The 26,620-nt window shown below is 37.2% G+C and overlaps 1 protein-coding gene across 14 annotated transcripts in view; it reads right to left on the bottom strand.

Moving 5' to 3' along the window:
• LOC116241303 (coiled-coil domain-containing protein 170-like) overlaps nucleotides 1-26,620 on the bottom strand; it is a 68,811-nt gene that overhangs the window by 4,052 nt on the left and 38,139 nt on the right. For 5 of the 14 annotated variants that reach the window (XM_090135595.1, XM_031611916.2, XM_090135593.1 and 2 more), the window contains 6 exons: nucleotides 24,210-24,527; nucleotides 19,709-19,909; nucleotides 18,190-18,363; nucleotides 16,695-16,937; nucleotides 15,624-15,860; nucleotides 10,007-11,157 (listed from right to left, as the gene is read on the bottom strand). In XM_090135595.1, coding sequence (XP_089991721.1) covers nucleotides 10,957-11,157; nucleotides 15,624-15,860; nucleotides 16,695-16,937; nucleotides 18,190-18,363; nucleotides 19,709-19,909; nucleotides 24,210-24,527 — 1,374 coding nt within the window. In that variant the 3' untranslated portion in view covers nucleotides 10,007-10,956. Of the gene's footprint in view, nucleotides 1-10,006; nucleotides 11,158-15,623; nucleotides 15,861-16,694; nucleotides 16,938-18,189; nucleotides 18,364-19,708; nucleotides 19,910-24,209; nucleotides 24,528-26,620 lie in introns of those variants that run through there. The other 9 variants (XM_090135599.1, XM_031611903.2, XM_031611908.2 and 6 more) reach the window with 4 other exon arrangements.

The raw sequence follows: 26,620 nt of genomic DNA, 5'->3' as shown, positions 1-26,620 counted from the left end.
CTAAACTGTTTTTTAGTCCACATCTACATGGTTTTGAACACTCAGGGATGGTGACTCCACCATCTCCTTGGGCAGCCTGTGCCAATACCTCACTACTCTTTCAGAGATTTTCGTAGTATCCAACCTAGTAACCAAACGTATCAACAAGCTGTTGCTACTGGTACCATGTGAACTCAGCAATTAAAGAATTAGCAGATGTTTTCAATATTCGCATTTATTTACAAGAATTATACAAGCAGATTTATTCAGCATTATTACTGGGTTTTTGTACGCTTTCACACTGCAGTAATTTAAATTATTCTGTGAATCCATGGATGACATTTCCTTCTCAGTTGAAAGCTTTGACCTGTGTCAAAGACAGAGCTAGTGTTCAGTCCTTTAAGACAGTCAAAGTGAGCCAGTGGGGTTTGCTTTCATTTGAAAGAAAGAACAAGTATGTAAAAAAGCTCTCATCTTTTTTTATTATTATTATTTTTTTTAAGCTAGAGCAGATAATGACTGTCAGAACTGCAGAATGCAAGAGGATGAAAGATGCAGCCAAAGACCAGCCAAAGAAAGATCAGCAACAATGCAGGGGAAACAGTAACTACATTTATTAATTGAAAGTTATCCTATAACTGTCCTCCTTCTGCAGCCCCCAGTACTGGCCATTTCCACATGTAAACACCAGATATTGGAAAACATCAGTTTGCTTTGCTATGGTAGAGCACAAAAACATATTTTCTAGCCCATCTCTCTATAGAAAGTTCAATATCTTTTCAAATGTAGATACAGAAAAAGCAGTTAAAGGTCATACATAAGCCTCTACATGGAATAGTTGCCTATCTTAGGAATAGCATCCATATTCCACTTCTTTCCCTTCTGTCTATTGCATTCAGGCAGCTTAACTGTCACGAAGGGTTGTTTAACTGAAGTAAAGATAAACAACATTATTGTTGTGGTTTAACCCTGCAAGCAGCAAAACACCACACAGTCATTCTCTTGCTACCCCCAAGTGAAGTGAAGGTGAGAATGGGAAACAAAACAGAGTTGGGGTTGGGATAAAAACTATTTACTAAAACAGAAAGAAAATGGAAACAAACAGGAAAATGGAAGCAAAAATGCAATGGCAGTGTAACTACACGCCACTTGTTGATTAACACTCTTCTAAAATAACAATTGCCTTCTGACTGATGCCCTACAAGGCAACATCTCACCTCCTGCCAGCCAACGCCCCACATCCCACAAGTTGCAACTGCCCCTCCTCACCAAATCCCCACAGCTTTGAGGCCCTCCTCACGGTGTCATACATTAAGGAGTAACTGCCTAATTCAGGCTCCTGTCCTGGCTCCACGCTGCCCCTGCTGCCATGCCATTATCATGGTGGCTTTTTCCTGCAGAGCAGCTCAGCCTCATCTGGCCCCATCTGTGCTCCCATTACTCAGCAACAACCAAAACTTCAGTCTGCTAAAACACCGTCTCAGCTGAAATCAGGACAATCTTAAAATGGTTTAAAAGATTCCATTTTGTTTAAGCCAAGTTCTTGGCTGTCAAGATACCCAAAGAAATCCTGGTGAACAAATACCATGACTAGCAACTGGCCTGTGGCAGGAGGGTTTGAACTTGATCTTGAAGTCCCTTCCAACTGAAGTCACTCAGTGATTCTATGGCTAGGAAATTTGATACTAATATTTCCACCATGAAATTTCATTAAAGATTCTGTAATTGATGAGAAATACACACATGTATTAAAATAGCGTATTTTTATTCCAAGTCAACAAAAAAACTTATGGCTGTCCAGGTCACTTGGACTGTGTACTGACTGACTGGGTTTTCAAATAACCAACCTTTATCAGATTGGCTGATAGTTGGTCAAACTGCTGAAGGTAACTGTCCATTACTTATCCCCAGAAGAAAAATGTTACTTGGTCAGCACGTACGTTATTTCAGTTCAATATCCTTTTGGTGTTTTCTATTTTTGTTGCTGTTAGTAGCATCAAGTTTCTTTACTTTGATGTTTAGCTAAATTACTGACAATGAAAATAAAGTCAATTTAAATCAATAATTGCATTTGAAAAATTTATACCTAAGATATAAATAGATGTCTATGCTACAGTCTATTTCTAGAATGGATTAAAGACTGCAGGCTACTGAAAAAATTATTCTACTGTAACTTATCTGTCTTTATTAATGCCCAGATCTTCTTGCTAAAGAAATGAGATTCCATAATTGAGCTCTGTTTACACTGATACATAAAAAAGATTGAAGCTTTCATCAGGTTAAACTTACCAGGTCGTAACATGGCAAATGCTAGAATCCTGACAACCTTGCAGGTTTGGAGTTGGATGCCTTCAAATCTTCAGAGGTAAACACACCTCTTTGGAAAAGATCATCTGTCAGATGATCTAAACCAACAGCAATCAAAAAAGCAGCTAGTTGGTACATCACGTAAAAGATCTTCCACTATCATGATCAAGTGACCACACTTGTTTGGCAATCTTTTGAAACACCTACAGAGCATCCTCCGAAGTACTGACACAAAAGATGTGATGCACGGCACCTAAGTCTCACTGAATGATATCTACAGTGTTTTGGCTCCTTCTTTTGGCTGTTCTTTACTCATCCAGTCGTATTATCCTGTCAGTAGTTCTGAATTTGCTTTGTGTAACAGCTGCTTCCTACTTCCTAATTAATAGCATCACCCTGACTTAATATATTAGCTCACCCACTTGAGTTGAAAATTTCCACTAGTATCAAAGCAAAAATTGTTTAGAGGTGCTTTCCTACATGGTCAGCTCATACATTGTTTTCTGCATGGGTATTCATCTTCTTACGCTATTTTTCACACTATTAGTGCATTTCCCTGCTTCACAATAACTCTTTACACAGCTTTGGTCAGGAAAATACATCCACTTTAGTTTCCTGCTGGTATTTAGTAAGAGGCTACATACAATGCAATGTTACAGAAATTACACTTGAAAATTTAAGGGATTTTGTACTTCTCTTATTCTGGACCCTCCCAAGCAGAGGAAAGAACATTTAAAGGCAGTTAAATAAGAAATCCCACAGCAGCCAAACTATATAACTTACTGCTAGAATATAATTTCCTTCATTTTCAATTTGACAGCTTGTTTTGTGGCTCTTTCAAAAGCTGAAATATTACTCTGTTATGGTTAAGACTTCAAAAACAACTATAAATAAAACACTGAGCTCTAGCTTCTAAATGCACAGCTGAGGATAGGTACAAAATATTTCTATAGCTACCTACTTATACTATTGAAAAGATTACCAACTTTGGACAGATTTCTAAGATGCAATTATGTACTTCTGGATGGAAGATCTCAGGTTCCCATCAAGCATGAACAGACACATCTGTCCCACTGTTACTTCTGTCACATCCTATTCCACCACAGATTTTTCCAGTCTAACAACCACTTTGACAAACAAGCCTCTCCTTTTCTGCCTATGTGTTACTGGCTTACAAATAACCTTTTTTACCAATCCTTTTGCAAGCTGCTATTGTTCCTCTGCTAACAGTATGTTAAAGAGAAACATGAATTGATGATTATAAATGAGTTAACTTCAGTGTGGTGGTTGAAAACAGGCACCAAAAATTTAGTGCAATGTGTCATTATTTCACACGTGTGCTTTATCCAGATGCCAGTAATGCCTATAGAACTGATTTAATGAGTGATTTGCATATACCTAAGCTAGCAATGGCACAGAAATTAGTAACCACCACCTTACCTTATGTGATGAGCAAACACCCGTCTCATAGTTAGGGATCATCACAGATTTATAAGGAATGACCATCACACAGCTGGATGCATATGAGGAACCTACATCACATCCACATGGAGACTTCTGTAATCCATGCAGTTTTCTACACTAACATTTTGTGTCATCACTTTGCAGTCCAGTCCCATTCCTTGTTTGGGTTCCTTCCACGGCAAGCCTCGACACCACTAGCATCAACTACCCTTGACCACCCTACAGGGCTTGCCAGAGGAACCAGTCCTCACTTACCTTGTAATTTTGGATTCTTACAGGATCTAACAACCCTTCTTTACTAAAAGATATATTTTGTGGTGAAAATGTAAATTCTTCTTTCAAGTGAACATTTCGGGCTTCATTTTTAAAGTTCATATATATTAAAAATTACAATTGTTTTCTATTTGGAAGAGTGAAAACCAACAGACCTAGCTGGAAAGCTTCCAATATGCCTTGAGATAATCAAGAGATTTTAATACTTCACTCCTGGCTCCCACCCAAGTTCCTTGTAAACCTCCATTCTTCTCTGGGAACACTCCTGCAGCTTCCAAAGCACAAGAAATGGCAGTCTTGGGCATTTGATCAGCCATTGCATTTTCTCACACGCACTTTCACAAAAGTAATGTGAAGGTATCATGAGAAGGTTTTTTCTGTTTGACATGGAATAACAAGATCACTAACCAAGCCAAGAAACAGCAGAATGGTAAAACCAAGAGAACTTAACTTCTGACTGCAGCTCTAAATCAAGTGTGCTCTCATTGGTGAAATATTTATTTAAAGATTACTGTGGTCAGATTTTTTTTTTTCCCCTCTAAGGTAGCCCAATTTGACACTGAAATTGTGTGATTGATTTTCATAATGTAAAAAATCACAACCTGGCTTGGAAATATGTCATTGCAGTTTATTATAAGCAAAAAGTAAAAACAGAAGTTAATAACAGAAGGATATTTCTCCACTTTTCTAAAGGAAAAAAAAACCTTACAAATTACAGAGTCCCATACATGACTAAATACAATTTTCTAATGCTCCAGTACTTCGCTTACAAAAAATTGAAAAGACCTTTGCAGAGAAGGGGTGGATAAGCAACTGTAACTGCCTTCCCATTAAACACAAAATATGGACTCCAGGACTTAGCCTCCTCAGACGCAGAGCCTTGGAACTCAAACAGGAAGACACATCCTCCTGTTATAAAAAAATATTTTTTGTCAGAGAGAAATATGTAAGCTCACACAAAAATAGATTAACATGAATGAAGTCCAAAGTACGTAACAAAATATCCCCTACGCATTTTAAAAGGTAAATCATGATATTCACAAAGCATTACACAAGCGTGAAGCCATTAAACACATGTGTAACTACAATGAAGATGGCTAAGTTGCAGGATTTAGGTGGGCAAACAGGAAATATCTGTCTACTAGAACACTGGCATTTGTAAAAGGGAAGAATTTTTAACATTCATGAAATTTTCCTTTTTAAAGGAGCAGAACAAATTGCAATTATATATTTTGTGAGGTGATGCTGATGAGGATGTGTGGTAATTATTTTTAATTATTTTTTCTTCCTGCAAGCAGCGTTAACTTACGAAATTTAACAGTTTGTTTCGTGGAGCAAGTCTTTGTGACAGTGTCATTATAACTATCTTTCATGGAAGAGCATCCTGTTTCATTTAGAAACTATTTAAAAAATTCTCCAACACAGAGGAGAGACATAAGATTCTCAGCTCCTCAGACCTTCTGGAACGAATAACTTACTGAAATGAGAATTTCAATTAAGTTGTTCAATGAACTAAAGCCAGGCAGATTCACTGAGGCAGCAGCCATGCATGACACCTACGACATCTTCATGCTCTCGCTTCTCCCCACCTTCGGCCACTACTGGAATGGGACGGGTCAGAATTTCTTCCAGTGGGAAGGGCAATTGTCCTTCACAATTGTCTCACAGAAGCAGTCACCCTCTGAACACACTGCCATTTTTCAAATAGAATAATCAGTGCTGTAGCTATGCCTCTAGGAGATTTATTCCCTGGCAGCCCGAGCAGGCAGGCAGGTATCAGCACTGCAGGGTGGTTCAGCCCAGTGCCCTGCCACCATGGGGTGCAGCAGACAACTGCAGTGCCGCCAAGCATTAATGCCTATAAGGCTTACAGTGGCAGCAATGACACGGGGGGGGAATATATAAAAGCCAAGGTTTGTAAAGAGAAACATCAAATTGTGTTGCAAGCAATGATACTGATGCTATAAACAAGGATGTAAACTGAACTCTCTAGCCAGTCAGGTGTTTCTTAGGAAAAACAGAGAGGAAACATTTTTGGAGGAATACATTCTCTGATTCTCACACCACAAAGACAGTATAAAAAAAAAAAACACATTAGCAACATTTGAAAATCACTGTTTAAGACTAAAAATGCCATTCTTAAAAAAAAAAAAAAGTGGATTTTTAGTGGGGGATACAGAATCTCTATCCTTGCTATTAAGGCACGTTGCATGTGAATGGGCCAGCTCTCAGCAGCAACACAGTCCTTGCCATTCCTCCAGCCTCATGAAGCTGAAGGGAGGCTTGCTTGCCTCACCTCACGTTCCCACTGGGCCACAGTCCTCAGACAGGTCTCCACCTCCCTCCTGCTCCAGCTTTCCTTTTTCCTTCTGCACCAAGGGCAGAACTCCAAGGGTTTCCAGCTTCTCCTATTTCTATCCCAAAGCCTATCTGCAGATCAGAAGTTCTTTGCAGTTAAGATTTATCACCAAATATTTATTCTGGGCAACACTGAACTCATAACATTATTTTCTGCTTAGGTCATCAGCCTAAATGCATCTGTTTACTGACAGTTTTTTTAAATATTTATTCTTTTTTGATTCACAGCATTTCAGGCCTGCTAGTTTGAACTGTTGCAATGAACAGTTGCTCATAGTAAAAGAGGGAAGTCATCTTCAAGTATATTTTCAGCCACACGAAGTCAATCCATTTCAGCTCCATTCCTGCAAGATGCATCTCAAACACTGACCCATCCTTCCACAAACCCTCAAAAGCAGCTGTAAATCACCAATGACTTCAGGTTTGCATGAACCTCTCAAGTTCCCTTCATTCCTAATGGACACTCCCAAACACTGCTGTCCATCTTCTGATCGACTGTTCTCAATCCATATTTTCCAGACCTAGCTAAGGCAGTTGCACACTGGAGTGACACTATGTAAGTATTATAAGCGCATGTAAAATCAAGCAATATCAAAATGTTTATGCAGCAGTGATGCCACAATAATTTTAGCAGTAGTCTAGCACTGCTTTGTGCAGTGTGGCTCAGACCAATCTCCTAAGAAGGCTCTAAGGGATTTTCGTACCACAACCTGCAGGGTTCCTTCACCTACTCTAGTGGCCATAGTACTTCTGTTATAAAAGTGACCACGGACAACTTCACAAACATCTGCATCTGTTTGCTGCTGTCACTTCATCACTTCACCCTGGCCTCTCTCCACAGCCTCATTACTCTCCATGGTACGGAAACTTGGCCAGGAGGGGAAAACGTTGAGTCAGCTCTGCTGGCGCAGCACTCTCTTCATGTAAACACCAAAGACCATCCGGCACCCAACAGATGCTGCCGCACACATTTGTTTTGTAACCAGAGCTGCCACACATGGCCCAAGAGCAGCGCTGCGCATGGCTGCCATCAGGCAGGGAGGCAGATCCATACCCAGCCACACAGCCTGAACTGATCATCCTCATCTGTGGGCTCCATCCACTGCCCAGTGGGAACACTGCCAGGTCAGGAACCACGCTTAACAGACAGCCTCATGATTTCCAAGGGAAAACCAAGCTTATCTTCCATAGTGAATTCACGCCTCATCAATTAACAAAAATCTCTCTTTACATACGCTCAGTCAGTGTCTAATATTCTACAGGTCCCAGCTTTCAGCTCAGTTAGCCCCCACCATCTCTACTATCATCCTCAGAACAGCACAAGCCCTCTAACAATGGATTTCTCTACTTGGGATAGAACAGCTCAAACCTCATTTGCTGACAGATGCGATACTATTTTCCTTATTTCTCCTACATACCAAAATTGTAAGCAATCAGGGGGAATAAAAACTTAGCAAATGCTTATCAGCAGCTTTATTTATCTCAAAACAAGTGTCGTTCTTTGCCTTATGGCTCATTAATGTTGATTTTAAGCTTATCAGAAAAGTCATTTTTTTGTTGTTGTTCAGGCAAAATTGTCATTTACAGATTTTTATTTCTGACTCACTTATTCTTGAATAATAATGAGTACAGTTTTATAAACTCATCATTCATTCCTTCCAGAAAACAAACACTGCTCTGCAGGATTCTTGCTTATTCCAACAAAAGAACAAAGTAATCTGAAATCTACCATTTGAAAATCTGTTTGAACATTCCTGCCAATTTTATTTTCCACGCACAGTTAAGTCATTTTAAATAAACTGTGATATTACTGGATTACAGGAAGCCAAATAAGAGGTCTTTCTTTTCTGAAGCCACAGTTAATTCCAATTCATTTTGTTCCATTTCTCCATTATTTTTATTTTTTTTTAAGGTCAACTTTTGTAGTTTTGAAAATATACTTCTATTTTATATGGCTTAAGTTTTGGAGAATACAGTGTCCAGGAGAATTTTTCTATCAACTGTCTCTATTACAATTTTTTAACTTGTGTTTCCAGTAAAAGCAAAAGCAAACTAACAAAGCAAAAGAGAAGTTAAGATAAACTCTTTATCCCATACTTGCAATTGATAGAAACAAACCCATTAATAATAATGATGCAGTTAAAACTGTGTTCATGCTGGCAAACAACTTTCTCATTGGTTTAAAAAAGAAAATGTGTGAGTCAAATGTTAATTTTTCCCCAAGGATGACTACCTTCAAAACAAACTGTATGAAACAAACCTTAAAAAAGAAATTTGTAAGTCAGTTTTAACTTCGATCAGTGGTTAATTACATTACATGGGCCAAAAATCACCTGAACTTTGTTCATGTCAAACTATTTTCTGCTATTTGCTTTGGATAAGGGAACAAAGATGTCAGTGCTCTTCCAAAAGTAATGTAAATATACATTTGCATTATTAATATATTAACAATCAGCTGAGAGCTTATAGTCCTTGATGAACTACATTACATCCCTATTTTCTGAAATAGGAATGCTAAACTATAAAAAAAGCCCTTATTCTACTTTCTGCTGACATAACATAGAAGACAGTAAGCAAGCTTTGTTATCATCAGCTTCATGTGAATACCCACCTCCTCTGAAGTAACTGGGAGAACTTTGCTGGTGGCTCCGGAGGGGCTGGAAGGTGACAGCTGGTGCCACAGCAGTCATGGGAGAGCAGGATACAAGACCATGGCACATGGCAGCAGATTGGAAGCCTCTTTGCAGACATTAGGAAGTCATCTAACTTAACCATCAATTACAGCCAAATATGCATACATACTTTAGGATTTGCGAGCTCAGAGACTATTAAAGTTACAGCTGTATCTGGACTGACTGGACCTAATTTCTTAATGCAATTTATTAAATGTGTACAAATTGATAAAATATATATATATATTTTTTTACTTTTAACATATGTGAAGAAACATCTGGTTGGTTACTCACAATAATAGAAGAATGCCCTAAGAATCAGCAAAATACACACTTGTATTTTCTCAAGTAATTAGCAAATTACTACATCCTTTTCCAGGATGCCTAAAAGTATTTACTTTCAATTTATTGTACTTGGAAAGCAGTGCTTTCATAAATTTAAGCCTACTCAATTTTGTCATTACTCCTTTTATTAAACTCTACCTGAAAAGCAATGTTCCTAAAACAAGAAATCTTTATTTATTATTATATTATTATATATTATATATTAAAGAAATACTTTAATCCAAGTAGACACAGTAGCATAAAGATAAATTATTACATTTCCTAAAAACCATTGATGACACAAAAGAATGGATGTTTTCATGTGTGTTTTTTTTTTTTTAAGCCAAGTCACTGAGAAATGATTCTTCAGAGATATAATAATAAAAGCAATCTAGAATATTCCAAGTTCATAGCCAGATCTCAATTATTTAAGTTTTTTTGTTTGTTTGTTTTTTAAATTAAAGTCTCATTTGTCTTAGTAAAGTGCTCAGTTTTAGTGAACGATTATTTGCTGAGATACTGTAGGAAGTGCACCATGGTCATACATACATAAGGTAAGTCATCTTTACTGTTCTACCTATCCACATGAAATATATAATGTATATAATGGGAAGAGACAACTAAAAACACGGAATCATTTTTGAGTGTACTACTAAAATATATTTATTGTTTGAAAGTCTTAAAGTCATGAAGTTTAACAATCAGAAAGGGTATTAGACAAGCAGCTTTCATGATTAAAAGACAATTCTGGTTATATCATCTGGGCTTTTCTGAAAAATCAAGACTAGAAACTATTTTCTGTAATGGATGAGGGTATTCTTAATACCTTTGTATTAAGTCAGAACTGATGTTTATTTGGCTCATGGATTAATTGTCCAAGGAACACAGCAAGTAGAAGAAACTTTCAAAGTGTCATGATCAAAGGCAACATGCAATTTTATTATAGATAATTTTACTATATATCTATGCCAGGCATGTGACTGGAGTCTGTAAAAGAGCCTTTACTGAAAAAGCATAACTTTTTGTTCTTACTCAAGAGCAGGCTAAAGTGAAAAAATGGCAGAAAAAAAAATCCCTTTTTCCAAAACCCTGATAGCCCTCAGCCAGTTTTCCAGGTGACTTGAAACTGAAGTTCTTATGCATAAAAATGCACAGAGAAGTCCCATTTTGCAAAAGAAATGGCAACTGGATGGCCCCCACTTCATTTCATCACAAGAAGTAAAGCACAAGGAACATCACAGAAGCTGATGTTCACCAGCAAGTATTTGCCCAAATTGTTAACAGATCTCAGGTGGCTCATGCCATCAGTGGCTCTGCACTGGAATTGGAAAGCTGTTCATTTTTCACATATTGCCCATCATTTTCATGTCTGAAATATTATGCTGCCCAGGGATTTTTGTGTTTGCTCTCCCTAGGCTGCTGACTGTTCACTGTCCATTATGCTCAAAGTCTCTACTGAAACACTGAAAATCAGCCCAAGTATCTGTAGAAGAGGGAACAAAAATAAAGACCTATTTTCTATGCTGGTCTAGACAGGGAAGAAGAAAAAATGACTTTAGTTTCCTCAAAAATGTTTGTTTCAATTAAGAAACTGTATGTTTCTATCCAAGCGCTCATCTTCTGTCCTTGTTACATCTTTGACACAGACACAGGGGATAAAATGGTGCTGATGAAAGTGAATCAGCCCTTCCAGACGTGTAATGATCTCATAATCAGGCAGAGCTAGGCTGGAAAGATCAAGACCCAGCATCCGTGAGATGACCTCTCGGAAGTCTGCCAGCTGCAAGAGCAAACAGAGAGGAATTACTAATGCATTAATTACCAAGAACAAGAACACATGGAAAAACCCGTACACATGTGCATACATACAAACAAGCATTTATAGTAGCAGTGCAAAATATTGAAATTTCTGCTGTTCATCAACGCAGAGGGCTGAAAAGGACAGAAATGGCCCCTTAGGGGATACTTCAAACAATGAAACGAGAGCTGAGATGCTAAGGATTTTTTAAAAAGCCACACAATTTTAAGTGTTATTTAGTATCCTTCACAGATATATCTTCCCTGCTCATTAAATAGAGAAAACTGAGGAACTGATAGGAAGAGGAGCTGTATTTGGTCTAGTTAACTATACAGACAACTGGAAACTAGCAGCCATGTATCATAGCATGTAAGAAGGTACTGGTCCTGACCTTAGGTCCCCAGCCTCTCACTACCACAGCTTCATTGTGGAAATGACAGCAGAAGAAGAAAGAAGAAAGGCAGAGGCTTTGCACACCTCTGTATCTCACTTCAACTTGGAATCAGGATGGAGTAAAAATTCAAGCAACCTGGGAAATAAATGCATAGCTCTTCCGTACGTAGCTACTGAAATTATATCACGTGAAGGAAGTTTGGCAAGGTACTTAGAGAAAACAGTTTCATCAGTTCCTAATGGATAGACAATGCACAAGTAAATATCATCACTAAGTGCTGTGACAATAAAAAGGCAAAAACATGAAGAGCAAACAAGCAGGAACACTGATTTACTTAGCTCAGGATAAGGCAGCTTATAAGTCACATTTCAATAGCTATTAAATGTTCTGTTAAATTACACTACCCAGATGATAGATACCTTAACAACCCTTATTGTCCATATATCATTAAAAGAGGAAAATCTTCCTTTTCAAGGAAATGTGCTTATATGCTTATCTATTGGAACTTCAAGTTCCCAAACTCCAAGTCAGGAGATATGCAGTGTAGTGCTCCAGTCAAAGATAATTTATTTTTATTCACTATAGCGAATGAACAACACACCTGGTGAGAATTCAGCAACTTTCATCAGCAAATAGCCTCAACAAGAAAGAACACAGAGCCCCTAAAAATCCTCTAAGTCATTCATTTATGTGAACTTAAAATTGAGGATTTTTTTTTCCACATTAACAGAACAACACTGTCTCAAAAACAAAAATGTCTATGGAAATGTAGCAAACAGGTTACCTGCAAAGAGAAATTCTCACGCAAACTGACAAATAGTGCCAGCACTCTTAGACATAGGAATGCCCAGCCAGGGGACATAAATCTTATTTTAAAAACTATGAACTAGAGCGACAGAAGATACACGCTGGGTGATCTTTTATAATCTATCATGTGTTGTACGTGAAGCAAGGTGCATGTTTATACTCTTATGCAGATGCCATGCTGCAAGTACATTATGAACAATTTTAAATGCTTGTATTAAACCATATGAGGACATAGAAAACAAATAAGAAAAGTATTTCATCCTTAAAAACAACGCACAGAAGTCTTAAACATTTCAAATCTTTAGCATAAAGAAGAGGAATTCAATAAACTTTGACAAGATTATCCCAGCTTTCCACCCACAATGTTAAAAAGTCTCCTTTCCAATCCAAAGTTTTGGCCTAAGTTTTCAGTGTTTTGTTGTTGCTTTCTTCCTTTCAAGCTTGTTAATTCCATACGTCTGTTCATTCTACCTTAAAAGACATTATTTAAAATAGGCTTCATTACCTCTGCTGAAGATCTTTTATTGAAACCTTCCTAGAAATTGGCATTGCCATTCACCCAGAAGTATCTTGCACTTTTCTTGTGAAAATTCAGTTTTATCAGCATATTACTGGTTAAATACAGAAATACCAAGGGTAATTTTTCCTCTTCAACTTAACGGGAATCATAGAATATCTTTAGTTGGAAGGATCCAACAAGGATTCCTGTTGCCTTGTCTTAGGTGCAGAATGCAGCACTTGCTCTTTTTAAACATCATACAGTGATGGCTCAACCCTCCAATTTGTCAAGATGTCTCTTCAAGACCTCTCTAGCCATAAGGAAGTCAACGGCTCCTCCTAATTTATTATCATCTTCCAGACTTTAGACTAGTCTAAAGCACAATGAAGAACATTCAACACTGTTCAATTCCAAGTACCAGTTCATTTTCAAGTACTCCAACCTGAACCTTATTTTTTGCTTGAGTACGTTCTGGGCACAAGAACAATTGTTGTCTTAAGCAGTTGGCAGTAGCTCAGTTCTGCATATTTTTAATTTTCACATAATAGAAAATATCTAATTCAATACTACAACATTATGCAAAATTAAATGTAGTTATATCCTTGGGAAAAAAAAAACACTCGAATGCACGTACAAGTCAACCTAGGCATATGAACAGTTCCATAAGGCAACAGTAATTTCAGTTTCTTGTACCTTTCTTAACATACACATTCAGATATACTGTGCTTATATTCTCACTACATATATGCATGTGCGCTGAGAGGAAAAATTTAACATCTGCATTCATCACTTTTTACAGAACAAGAGAGAGTTTTGTCCCTGCTTAGTGTCCACAGGAAGGAAGAATGAACAAGTCTAAAGCAGGTAAAGAACTACACTGAGTTGGGGGTATGGAAGGTGCTCTCCTTGGGTGATGTTTCAGGAGAAGTTTGAAGTGTTTATTAGCAAGAGAGTTTATAATTATCTGACTTGGCAACAGTACATTTACCTCAAGGAGACATTTTAGCTAAGTAAACTGTTAGGATGCAGGAGAGTACGTTATGCATATTACTGGCAGATCTCTTATTAGCAAAATAGCATTAATGTTCATCAATGCTACACAAGTATCAGTCACAGGTTTTACAAACAGCTTTGATCCCCATTTAGCAGTGTGGTGGTTCCACCTGCAAGTGTTTGAAACATTCCTGTGACACAGGTGACCACAGACATCAGTGAAATACAAGCTGATATTCCTCCTCAAGCTTTCTGGGTTAATGAAGAGCTAGTACTTTGCTGTGCTTGAGCATTCTGCATTTTGTACCCCACCTCACTTTTCCCATGTTTTTCCACATTTGGCCAAAGAACACTTCAATAGCATTCAAGTGGCCTGAAAAGCCTCATGTTTACTCAGTACAAATTCAACATCTGTGTAATTTTAACAAGTACTCAATGTATGACTACACAGTATAATTTTCTGAATATAATTAATGCCCTTTTCTGTGTGCAGGATGCTTAGCTACCACGTGAGACAAACAAAGAAATGATGTTTCCCTGCCAAATTTCCAACATTCATTATAAAACAAGAATGCTAAACCCTTCCAGAAAAATCCTCAGTTGTTTTTTTTATTTCCAACAGGAGTAAAGCAATATTTTTTTCAGACTCATCTTTGGAAAAAGCATTCTTAAATATAATCCAGAATTGTTGTCAAGACCAGAAACTAATGTAAAAATTTTAGGTAGAAAAACTGACAACGTTCTAAGCAACTGGGATTAGAATCTTACTTAACATCAGGAATATGTCATTTTAAATATCCCATTGGCTTTAATAGTGATACTATGTTTTTATTAAACAGAATACAATGGAGCAATTACACACATACTTCCTAATTTACTGAAATTATTATGGAACACATTTACTAGCATGCGTCCCACTTCAATTTCTTGTACCTGGTAACCTTTACACACACTCACTGTGTTTCTTATGGATAAGTTACCAAAAAGTTTTTCCTACTCAAACTTTGAAGAAAAAAAAAAAAGTGTCACAAATCAACTAAAAATAGTTGCACCCAATATCACTTGTCTTAAAAAGAAAAAAATCCTTTGTGTGGCATATACCTGTGTATAATCAAAGAATATTAAAATGTTATAATAATGAAATAAACAAAAGAGTTAGGAAAAGCAAGACAAAGAGAATAAATAGGATGCTTACCAGTACCCTGGGCTTGCTCAGAGAACTCCAGCAGAGTGGATCTCCAGAAGAGAGATCCTTCCCCACTGGTAGTCAGCTCTTAAATGGGTCTAGGAGAGGTGGAGCAAGGCTCCACCCCTTCTTGCAGCACAGGTGAATTGCCTTCACCTGTGCTCCCATGGCTGACTCATTGCTCACCTCAGGTGATCAATCAGAGGTTCAGGCCATGACTCAGCAGTTCCCCTACAACCTGGTAAAAAGTAAGCAGGTTTTGTCACCACAATATACAGAAAAATACTTTAAAGATACTAGGACTTTTAAGCATTTTTATACTTCTCCAAAACGTGATGTAAATTGAATGTTTTGCAGCGCACAAAGACAAAAAAGCAATATATTTACTTTTCATTCCCTTGCATTTAAACTGCAAGAGCTCTGCTTCTTTGAATCACTGCTGCCACATTAGTCAATATTCTCTTGCTTATTCACACAAGTTGTCAGCACAGCTGGATAACTGCTCCACCTACGTCACATTCTTTTGTTCTAAGTGACACCCAACACTTGTAGAATACCTGGATACCTACCTGTCTTTCCCTTTTTGCTAGTTCTGCAAGAGTTGTTTTAAGCACCTTCATTTCACTGGAAACCACTTCTAACATATTTTTGGCTTTTTCTTTTTCTTCAGTAGCTTGCTGTTCCTTTAAATTAAGTTCTGATTTGACAGAATTTAGTTGTTTCTCAGCTTTTTCTTTCATTCTTTCCAATTTGCCTTGGGACTTATTCAGTTCTTCTATTGTTCTGTTCTGCTCTAAAGTCTGGATCTACAATAAGTAATTTGTAAAATAATGTTAAATTTGCCACAAATTTTGTCGAATATGAGCAAGAAAGGATATCAGTAGTAAGCACTTTAATACAGATCCTTGAGGAAATGACATGCACATGTGGACTGAGAAGTTATTAAAGTGTCAACTCAGTCAGCAGATAGACTGTTCAAAAAACAGCTAGTTCTCTGCAGGTTTGCAGAAAGATGTATCTGCATAGAAAAAAAACTCCAAAGTGATACTTCACTGTCTGTTAGCTGCTGGGAAAATAATGCAGGCAAAAAGTTGCCAAATATTTTGGCTGGTGAAAATCCTTCAGTTGAAAGTCATCTGTTTTAATCCACAAGCCATAAGACACTGTTGTATAAAATAAGCCTTCCTTACTTCCAGTGGTGACAAGCAACCACAAACTACTTGTTTTCACCTATTGCAAGGTAATAAAACATGGGAATAATGAAAATATATCATGCCTGCTTTACAGTAAAAAAAAAACAAAAAAAAAACAAAAAAAAAAAAAACAAAAAAAAACTCCCTACACTTACAAGAAGAGATTTGCTGTGAGCAATGCATGGGAAATATAGGATTACATACATGCTGATGGGAAATAAAGGGATGCACATATCATAATTTTCTTAACCTAACCTGAACATTTACATGGTGTTTTCAGTTGTTATTTAATGTATTAAGACAAATTGCTAAATACACTGTAATATTATACTTTTCTACATGGATTTGAGCAGTTCGCCATTAATGCATTTATTGTACATGAACTCTGGCTGTATCCAGTTGGAACATAAACATGGGTAGAAACACAAATGTAATGTTTTGACTCACCTTAAGTTCATTGGTTTCAGACAGCTTGGCTTTGAGATCAGTATTTGCTTCCCTTGCCAGATCAAGCTGCTTCTGTAATCTCTCTATCATCTTTTGCAGCTTTCTGACAGTGAGATTGGCCTCATCCCTCTCCATAGCTAGTGATGTCCTTACTTGTTTCTCTTCTTCCAGCTGGGTTATTTTCTGCCTCAGAAGTTTCATGTGCAACTCCTTGCTTTCAAGTCTTTCTTTCTGAGTCTTCAACTAGTTTTATGTTCACAAGGAAATTTATGTGTGAAAGAAAGCAAATGGTATTACATAGGTTGTTGTGTAAATTCAATCCCATTGCAGCATGCTTAAGCTGAACTCCTAATCCTCTCTCCAAAATTCTGTAAAGCAGTATGTACATATGTACATTAACTTGGTAGCTTTTAGGCTATCAGTTATTTGTTCTTCTTCATCCCTAAGCTTGAACATTACCTTTTAAAATGTATTTGTGTACAGACCTGCTATTTGAACAGAAACACGCGTAGTTCAGAGCATCAGAGATTGTCCCAGATATAAGGAACTTGTCAAACACAAGGTGCAACAGACTCTCCTTAGGCAGATGGTGATTGCACTGCAGTAGTTTAAGATATTTCCACGTTTAACCAGTTTATTAAGGCTAGTGTGCAAGGAGAGTCATCACACAGAAATAAGAATGCACTCATCCACTATGCCAACAAAGTTCAGCAGCTTAGTTTTGTAATTTTGGTGCTCAGGAAGTGACTTATTTTCAGCTTACAAAACTGAATTTGCCAGGCTGTACTCTGAGGAATGTTAATGTTATCTCAGAGAGGTAGTTACTTCCAGAAAAAGAAAAAAAAAAAAAAAAAAAAAGAAAGAAAAAAAAAGTGGCTTTAAACCTTAAATAGAACTCATACTAAGTTTCAAACCACTATAAGCCTAAAATTAGAAGACTTCATTCTGTCACAGCAGGGTGACTGACTGGTGTCTCATTAAATCTGCACAGATTATCAAGGTTCCAAGATGACCACAGTTCTTGGAAAAGCTGCAGTTCTTGGTGAAGTACAAAACAATGTTCTACTTGCTTCTAGAGAAGTTGCGTAATATTCCCTCCTTCCCACCAGATCTTTTAGATTTAAATATCAACATCTTTCCATTAGATATTTTTAATTTTAAACATATCAGTAGTTATTTATAGAAATATATTGTAATCATGTATTAAAAAGTATATTTTTATATACTATATAAAAGGCGTAATATTATATGTTTAAGAAGCTGAGAAAAGCAGTCTCATACATTTAACTAGCAGCACTTTTAGTTGCTCTGATATGCAACTCGTTTGCCTAGTTTGCAAATATTTATCTTCTCTTAATAAAGTAAAGTAATGACATCCTTAATATTTCATGTACATTTGTGACGCTTCAATCTTTTGCCTCTAGCAAGCCAACACAAACATAGCCATAACAGTGTCTTGCCTGGAAAACAAAAAGTAATAGTATTTTTTGCTTACCTTCCTTCTTAGACTATATGTCACAGTCTTGTTTTCAATCACTGCATCACCTTCCAGTTTGACTAATTGCTCTACCCGAGCCAGAATTGCATTCACACTCATATCAAATCCAACCTCTGCTGCAATGCTATCCAGCTTCATCATTTCATTAAGTTGTTCCAGAAATTTCATATACTAAGAGATGTGGAAGAATAGGAAAAAGAATAACAAAATGTCATTAAAATTCCTGATGAATAATTCAGAAGCAATTCCTCCTACTCAGAACCAAATACATAAGGTCAACAGCCTCATATCCAAACTCCTAAAAGGATATATTTTTAACATGTACACCTCAAAAATCTTCTTTACTTGTCATTACGTAGGCAACATTTTTGTTCATAAATCCTTAGACCTACTGTAATTATTTTTTTGTTTTAATCAGACTAGATTGGCTTTTGCTCCTCTGCAGCAAGAGGAGCACGAGGTGTGTGTTTGCTTTTGACCTCAGTTCCTACCTATGACCTTGTGCTGGCAGGGAGGAGGAAGAAGGTGCAGCTACATCCTACTTAGTGGCAGCTCTCCTCACTAAGAACTGCACTTGCCTTTGTTTTCTCTTCTGTTGCAGATCATAACTATTGTAAATAAATAACAGGTAAAAAAAAAAAAAAAACCAGTTAAACAGTTTCATAACTATTGCTTGAGCTGAAGATGATAAAACATAGCAAGAATCAGGCTTTTTCCCCATGATGTTTCTGGCTCAAAAAGCTTAAAAAGACAGCAGAAGATAATCAGCAAAGCTGATTGTCAACACAGGAGAAAAATCTTTCTATCACAGTAAAATCCTGAGAGAAATTAAAAATCTAGTGCCACATGTTCTTCACAGAGGAAACAGAAGGGAAAGAACAGCTTTGTTTTCTAGTTCACTCTTAAGATGGTGGATGCTTCATACAGAAAAGTTATTGCATCACTGACCAATACAAAACCAATCAAACTGTTGATTTTTGTCAAATTCAACTCACTTAGCATTGATCTTTGCTGGGTAATATGCTAAAATCAGTCATGCACTTTGTCTTTCTTAGCTGCACTGGGTTGCTTGTTCAGCTCTCATTTTTCAGATTCTCAGTATACCAACGTGTTTCAAGCTAACAGTGTGTTTTCATACAATTAAAAAAGCAGTGGTTGAAGATCAAGGACTGCAGGATTTCTATAGACTGTGGACCAGATGATACATTATAAAAACATAAAAAAAAACTCTGAAATCAAAGAACCCTGGAAAGACTTCTGATATATTTAGAGACTTTCTTCTAATCTCTTTTTTTTTTCGTCCTCCATGTTAAATCAATTTTGAACTCAGCTTATCCACCTTTTCCAACTAGAATGGTCAGTTAAAGAAAACAGATTATGACCTGCTACACAAAGCCTTTGCTAATTCACACTACTTGCACTGCTGAGTAATACCCAAGTGATTGATGCAATAGTTAGATGTATCATCTCAGACTTTATTGATTTTTACACAAAATAAAATAATACGTGTACCAACTTTTTGTTTCTCAAGCTTCAAACCATCTTGTATCATATATAGAGAGAGCAGCTCCTCTTCCAAGTGTTTCAGCTGATCTTGGAAAGTCTCAGATTGTTTTTCAAATTTTCTGCTTCTCTCCAGAGCTTCTTGGTATGATCTGGTTTGATTTTCCAAAGTTTCAGTCAGTTTATCTATTTGGGATTCAAGTTGAGATACCACCTACGGAGCAAGTCAGTCCACAAAACATACAGTATTATATAGGTTTAAAAAGATGCATAAGATCTATCCTCAAATTATTAAAAAAGGGTAAAATAACCCCGAAAAAAGTAAACTGTAAAACATACAAATAAAAAAAATAAGCAGCGAAAACACTGCTGTACCCATCAAGAGCAAATGGCAAAATCGGTGATGCACGACACTCAAAAGTAAACAGCAAAACAATATTTAAGATGAGTCAAACCAAATTAAAGGAGCTTAGGTGCAACCCATCCAGAGTTGTTAGCAAACCAGCAATACCTTGTAGCACCAAGATGTCACAAGTTATGAAGCAATTAAACGGGAAAAACGTCTACAAACAATTTAGCAAACACATGCAGCATGTAGGTGAGAATGTAGATATGGATAACTAAATCTCAGAGGAGTGCTTCCCAGCTGTTAATGTGTCTTTAACTAGAAAAGTTTGCTAAAAAAAAAAAGATTTCTGTAATCTAGCCAAAACACAAGGCTAAAAGCATCTTACACCAAGAAACTAGATCAATCCTTCTGAAAACACTTCAAGCACTATGTTAACTCTGCAGAACCTACTTAAAACATAATGGCTTTTAAGTTTAAACTACTTATAAATACTATAATACTTGAAAGCATCTGATTACACTACTGCCAAATAATAGAAGGCTCAATTTCATCCAAAAAGTTGCTTGCTTCCTTTTTTCCATCTCTTCTCCTACTGTCACACAATCCTCTGCTTAGATGAATTACTACATTGTGTTTGTAACTCAGTGTTCAGGTACTCTTCTCCACTCGTCTCTTCATTTTAAACTCCTCTTTGCCTCACACTGATAAAATGAATAACACACATGCAATACTCCCATTAATTTTAACAGCACAGAAAGGTTTCCAACTTAGATCACAACTCAATACAAACAATAGTTTGCATCCTAACTACCTAAGAAACAACTGAGAAATTACTGCTGCTTGTACAGCAGTAGAAAATACTAAATTTCAGTAAACTCTAAACAGCTGTAAAACTGCAAGTACGCTTATACGCATTTCACGCTTTTCTGCACTGTATATCAGAAGCAGAAGAAAAAGCTTTCAGTAGCTTGAATGTCGGCCTGTGGGGACAGGATCCCTTCCCAGGCTGCAGAGTGGCTGTGCGCACAGCCTGGCCACACGGGTCCTGAAGGTCCCAAGAGACCACAGAAACAGAAAGAGACCAAAATCAGCAATTAGTTTATCTGCAAGAGCATCCAGGAGTAACCTTCATCCCTGACACAGGAACAATCGACAACTCAGGGATTTCCTAAAACAGAAGTGCAACCAGTGCCTTTATTCAGTTAATAAGGATACATTTTTTGTTCTTGTGGTCCTGATCTCCATAACAGCACAGAGCTGCATCAGGAGAGGGTCAGGTTCTTCACCAGAGGGAAGTGGGCATGACCCCAAGCTGACAGAGCTCAAGTATTTGGACAGCACTCTCAGACATAGGGTTCGAATTTTGGGTGGTGCAGCACGGAGCCAGGAGTTGGTCCCTTCCAACTCAGGATATTTTTATAATCCTATGATCTTAACCTCCTGTGCCCATCATTTGCACACCACGCACACTTCCTGCGCCTTTTCCTGATATAACTACCAGATGATTTTAGAAAGGTGCCTTTTGTTTCTTGACTTACAAGAAATTCAAGATTTCCAGAGACATCCTGGGGATAGCTGGGTTCATCCCCACTGGAACTGTTCTGGTTTGGTAAGATGTTATCTTAAACTTCCTGTTTTATATGCATGTGTGCTTTTTTTTTTTTTTTTTTTTTTTTTTTTTTAACTCATAGCTGGTAATTCTATTCTGCATTGCACTTACCATCCCTGGCTGAGCTCATCTTGTCCTGCATGAAAGCCTCTAGACACAATCATGCTCTTTTCCTGCATTTTTTAAAAGCCCTTTTTAAAATTAATTACATTAGCATAACTTTATATGCTGCACAGAATGCAGCAGCCATGGATATATACCATGGCATAATTATGTTTTAAATTTTAACTTCTTTTTCCCCTAATACTTTCTCACATTCCATTTGGTTGGGGGTTTTTTGGTCAGCTCAAAGCCACTGTGCACATTACTTTGTATGCATGAATATAATTAATTTCCCACACATTCTTTTGTTTAGAACAATGAAAGAAGCACATGCAGTATCCATCTTCCTCAAAACATTATAAAGAAGAGACTGTAAATTGCAATGTTCACGAACATTCCTGTGTATAGCAAAACAATCTTGATTCCACAGTACAGGAATATTTTGTCAACAAAAGAAAAGCAGGTAAATCCTAATATTAAATATACATTTATGAGACTGACATGACAAATCATTAAAAGACTTGTTAATGAGAGAACAGGAGATTGTAACAAGCACAGTAATACAGCCTAATCAGTTTCAGCACTTATGAGTCATCTGTTATATCAAGAAGAAAAACTGATATAAATGATACAATCTACAATCAGGTCAGCCATTCCTATCTGAGGTCAGATAAGTGAGTAGTCAAGAGAAATAATTTCAGCCATATGAAATTAATTTGCTGCAATAAATCTGCAGTGAATCTGAACTCAGAGACCTCATAGCAGGGCTGAGTTCTCTGTGAACTGATGACATTTGCTTGCCATGGATGTCAGCTCCCTATGAACCCTTTTGGTATGTCATAAATAATAAATGACAAAAAAAAACCTGAGAAGTGTCCAAACATTCAATGTACATTTTGCTATAACTGCTGTAATAGTGATTCAAAGTATCTTAGTCTTGCAACAGAATTTCTACCACTGGACATTGTTACAGTATATGCTGGGATATTTAAAAAAAAAAAAAAAAAAGTGAGATTATTTTTTTCTTTATTAATATTAATGCTAACAGCTACTATACAGGCTATGAAGATCTCACAAGCTGCCAGATGCCTAAATCACCACAATCTTTGAGTGCATTTCAGATTTCACAGAAAATCTTACTGCAGGTACAGTGAATAGATTTCTCACTGGAAACCTAAAACTCCAACTTTTCACAGCTCCATTTAACCTGTGCACATACAGAGGTAAGTCAGACACAGAAGATGCAAATTTGAACATTTTGCTGACAGCACCCCTGACAGGATGATCCTATACACTGGATTCCCAGAGGAGAAGCAGTAATGATTTAAAAATGTAAAAACAAAAGCTTTTTAGGGTAGGCATCAAACTCAAAAGTATTTTTTCTCCCTCCCATATTTTTGCATTGTCTTTTCCTGATTCTACTCATCTAGTTTGCAAGTTGCTTATAGAAACATCCTGACAGAGAATGAAAAATTTAATTCCAATACTTCTTCCTTTATGTAAGAGTTAATTCATCAGCACATTTTTACTTTCCAGCATCAAGATACTTAGCTGCTAGACTCATATCTACCTGTCCTGCTCTTACTTCTGGGTTGTAGTCACAATAGGGCTAATCTTGAAATGACTTATCTTGAGCAGCAGCAGAACTGCAGACCAATTTAAACTGCCAATAAATTTAATAAATTTACAACAGAACAGTTGAATTGGACCTTCAGAGATCATTACTTCAACTCTGACCATTTCGTGGCTGACAAAAAAGTTAAAGCATACTATTGAGGACATGATTGTTGTTCTATATTGGACCTATTGAGTTCCAATGCCTCTTGAATACTGACAGACATGGAGCATCAACCATCTCTCTAGAAATCCTGTTCCAGTGCTTGATCATCTTCATGGTGAAGAAGTTTTCTCTTATATCCAGTCTGAACATCTCCTGGTACAGCTTTGTCCGCTTCCCACGGGTCCTATCATTGACTGTCAAGGAGAAAAGACTAGCACCTTCCTCTCCTCAAGAAATTGCAGAGTAATAAGGTCACCCATTGGCCTCTTTTCTCCAGACTGAACAACTCAAGTGTCCTTCCTTTGTTTCTCCTCACAGGACATGCCTTCTAGCCCTGTTACTAGCTTTGTTGCTACTGACACATTTTTGTAAATGGGGATAATGTTGGCTAGCTTTTAGTTCAAGTTGGACAGTTTACTGAAAGATCTTTGCCTTTTCCTGCTAACAAACTTACTGCTTCTTTAATTTCTGACCTCTTCCTACTTAATGAAGAATAAATGCTTTTGGGCTTTATGTCTCAAATCAACAGTCAACAAAATCAAAAGTTTCTGTAATTTCAAAACCTAAGCAGAAGGAAACAATACTCAGATAAATCTGTGTGACTTTACTGGAAAATAAAGACAGCCAAAGAAAATAAATGTACGCTCTGGGGCAGTGCAGTAGTGCTGACTTACTCTCTCTTCACTCTCCTCTTTGCAGTTTATTTCTTGGACTCTCTTCAAAATATCCTTCTCAGAGGGTATAACTGTTAGTGAGCCGCTACTGAGAAGGGTAGCGACTTGCTGTCTGAAAGCCTCTAAAGAGCTTTGAGCAGTCCTGGCTTCTTCTTTGCTGCTCTTCAAACTTCCATCCAGCTCACTAAAAGATTTCTTCAGGCTATGAAGTTCTTGCTTCGAGGCTTCCCAGGCTTTCTGATTAGCCTTGAACTTATCTTGGAGGTTTCTGATGTCCATTTCCAAACTCTGTCTTGCCATTTTAGCACTGTCAAGATCCTAAAATACAAGACAGATTAAAATGAAATTTTAAAATGTCATAGAATCCCTCCTCCACACAGACACAAAGCAGGGGGTACATCAGAAGTGGATACTGCAGTTAGGGAAAAATCAGATCCATGCTACTCACAAAATAAAAGTTTCACAAGAAAAATCCCACTGACATTACTGGAACCCAAAACCTGCTGTAATTTGTCCACAGATCAACATCTTGCAGTAACCCGCAAGAACTAGTAGATTAAAAAAAACCTGCACCTGAAAAAAATAATGTTGGATTACGAAACTATTGATTATATTTTCATTCCTATTAATCACTGGCTTTTTAAGTCCAATAAAATATAATACAAACAAAGCCAAAGTACTAAACCTGTGAGGGAAAACATGAATACACATGACATCTTTGAATGTAGTGCTTTGAGCAAAATTATAAGTTGTTTCTGAGAATACCTTACCAGCAATGTGACAAAAAATAGTCTTGAGATTATTTATACATTAAAACATAGGAGACAAAAAAAAAAAAAGAAAACATTTAAGACAGCGTAAAAGAAGACAAATGCTCAAATATCAATTGAATATCTAATAAGGAATGCTGTGTTAAAAGAGACAGTAAGATGAAGAAACAATAGGTTGCAATTCCCCTAAAAAAAAAAAAAAAAAAAAATCATTCTGTGTGATATAAGAAAGCAAATTTGCCCTTAGCATGAGAAAAATTCATCTGATGAAGTGAAGGTCACTTCACAGAGCCTACACTTGCCCTCATCTGCTGCTCACAGGATCACAGAATTACAGGGTTGGAAGGAACCTCAAGAGATCAAGTCCAACTCCCCCCACTACCTATTGTTTCCTACAATAGGTCACACAGGTAGGTGTTTATATGGGTCCTGAATATCTCCAGAGAAGGAGACTCCACAGCCTCTCTGAGCAAACTGTTCCAGTGCTCTAACAATCTTGCCATAAAGAAGTTTCTTAACGTGTTACTTCCTATGTTCAAGTTTTAGGCCATTATTCCTTGTCCTATTGCTATGCACCACCGAGAAGAGCCTGGCCTCAACCATTTGCCTCCCATCACCTTTCAGGTATTTATAAGCATTTATCAGATTTCCCTTCAGTCTTCTTTTCCCCAAGCTGAGCAGATCCCAGTTACTCAGCCTTTTCTCATATGCGAGATGCTCAGGCCCTTTATCTTGTGGCTTTCCACTGGACTCCTTCTAGGAGATCCCTGTCTGTTTAGAACAGTGGAGCTCAGAACTGTATGCAGTATTCTAAATGTAACCAGGACAGAGTAGAGGAGGAGGATCACCTCCTTCAACCTGCTGGCCACAGTAATACCATCTAAACATAAACACAAATGCTGCCATTTATCTCATTATTTGTTACTAGACCTTTCTAAAATAATCTTAGAACAATCTTGGAAAGCAAAGGTTGGCATGATTCCTTGTCATTTTCTTTATTCTAAGACAGACCTATTAATAGAAAATTCCAACCTGTGCAGAGAACTACACTATGGAAACTACAGCAAAGAATAAAAAGTCATTTAAATTACATTTCTCTGCAGTTTGTAATATTTCTTTCAGAAAGACAGTGCAAATGTAGTTTGCCTGTACCAGAAAGCTTACTTCATTATGATCTTGCTTCAAATTTTGAACATCTGTAAACACACACAGTTGAGTGTGTCAAGTGGCTGACTGACAGACACAAGATGTGGCAGATGTGACACATTCATGGGCTGGCACAGAAAGAAACATCAGAAACTCTTACTTTATTTGTGACCCAAAAGGGCTCAAGCACCACACTTCTGTGCCTGCAGCTGGCCACTCACAGCTGGATGGAATCCATTAATGCTCACCTATTTGTGCTCCACCTGAGATTAGAGAAAATAGAAGAAGATCCAGACCACTGTACAAGCCATCAGCAAGGCTTCCTGAGAACCAGTGTATTCAATAACAGTTCAGCTGTATTCATGTCGAATGCACTCAAGTTACAACAGGTGGGGAAAATTATTTCTATCTTACAAACATAGAAAGAGAGAGACTATTTTACAAGGAACGGATAAAAGAGTTGCATTTAACACTGCAAAACAGCCAAGGAAATGT

The sequence above is a fragment of the Phasianus colchicus genome, chromosome 2 (genome assembly GCF_987193195.1).
Source record: "Phasianus colchicus chromosome 2, bPhaCol1.hap1.1, whole genome shotgun sequence".
Classification (NCBI taxonomy): domain Eukaryota; kingdom Metazoa; phylum Chordata; class Aves; order Galliformes; family Phasianidae; genus Phasianus; species Phasianus colchicus.
The sequence above is the reverse complement of the archived record's forward strand: the minus strand, read 5'-3'. Positions and strand labels throughout refer to the sequence as shown.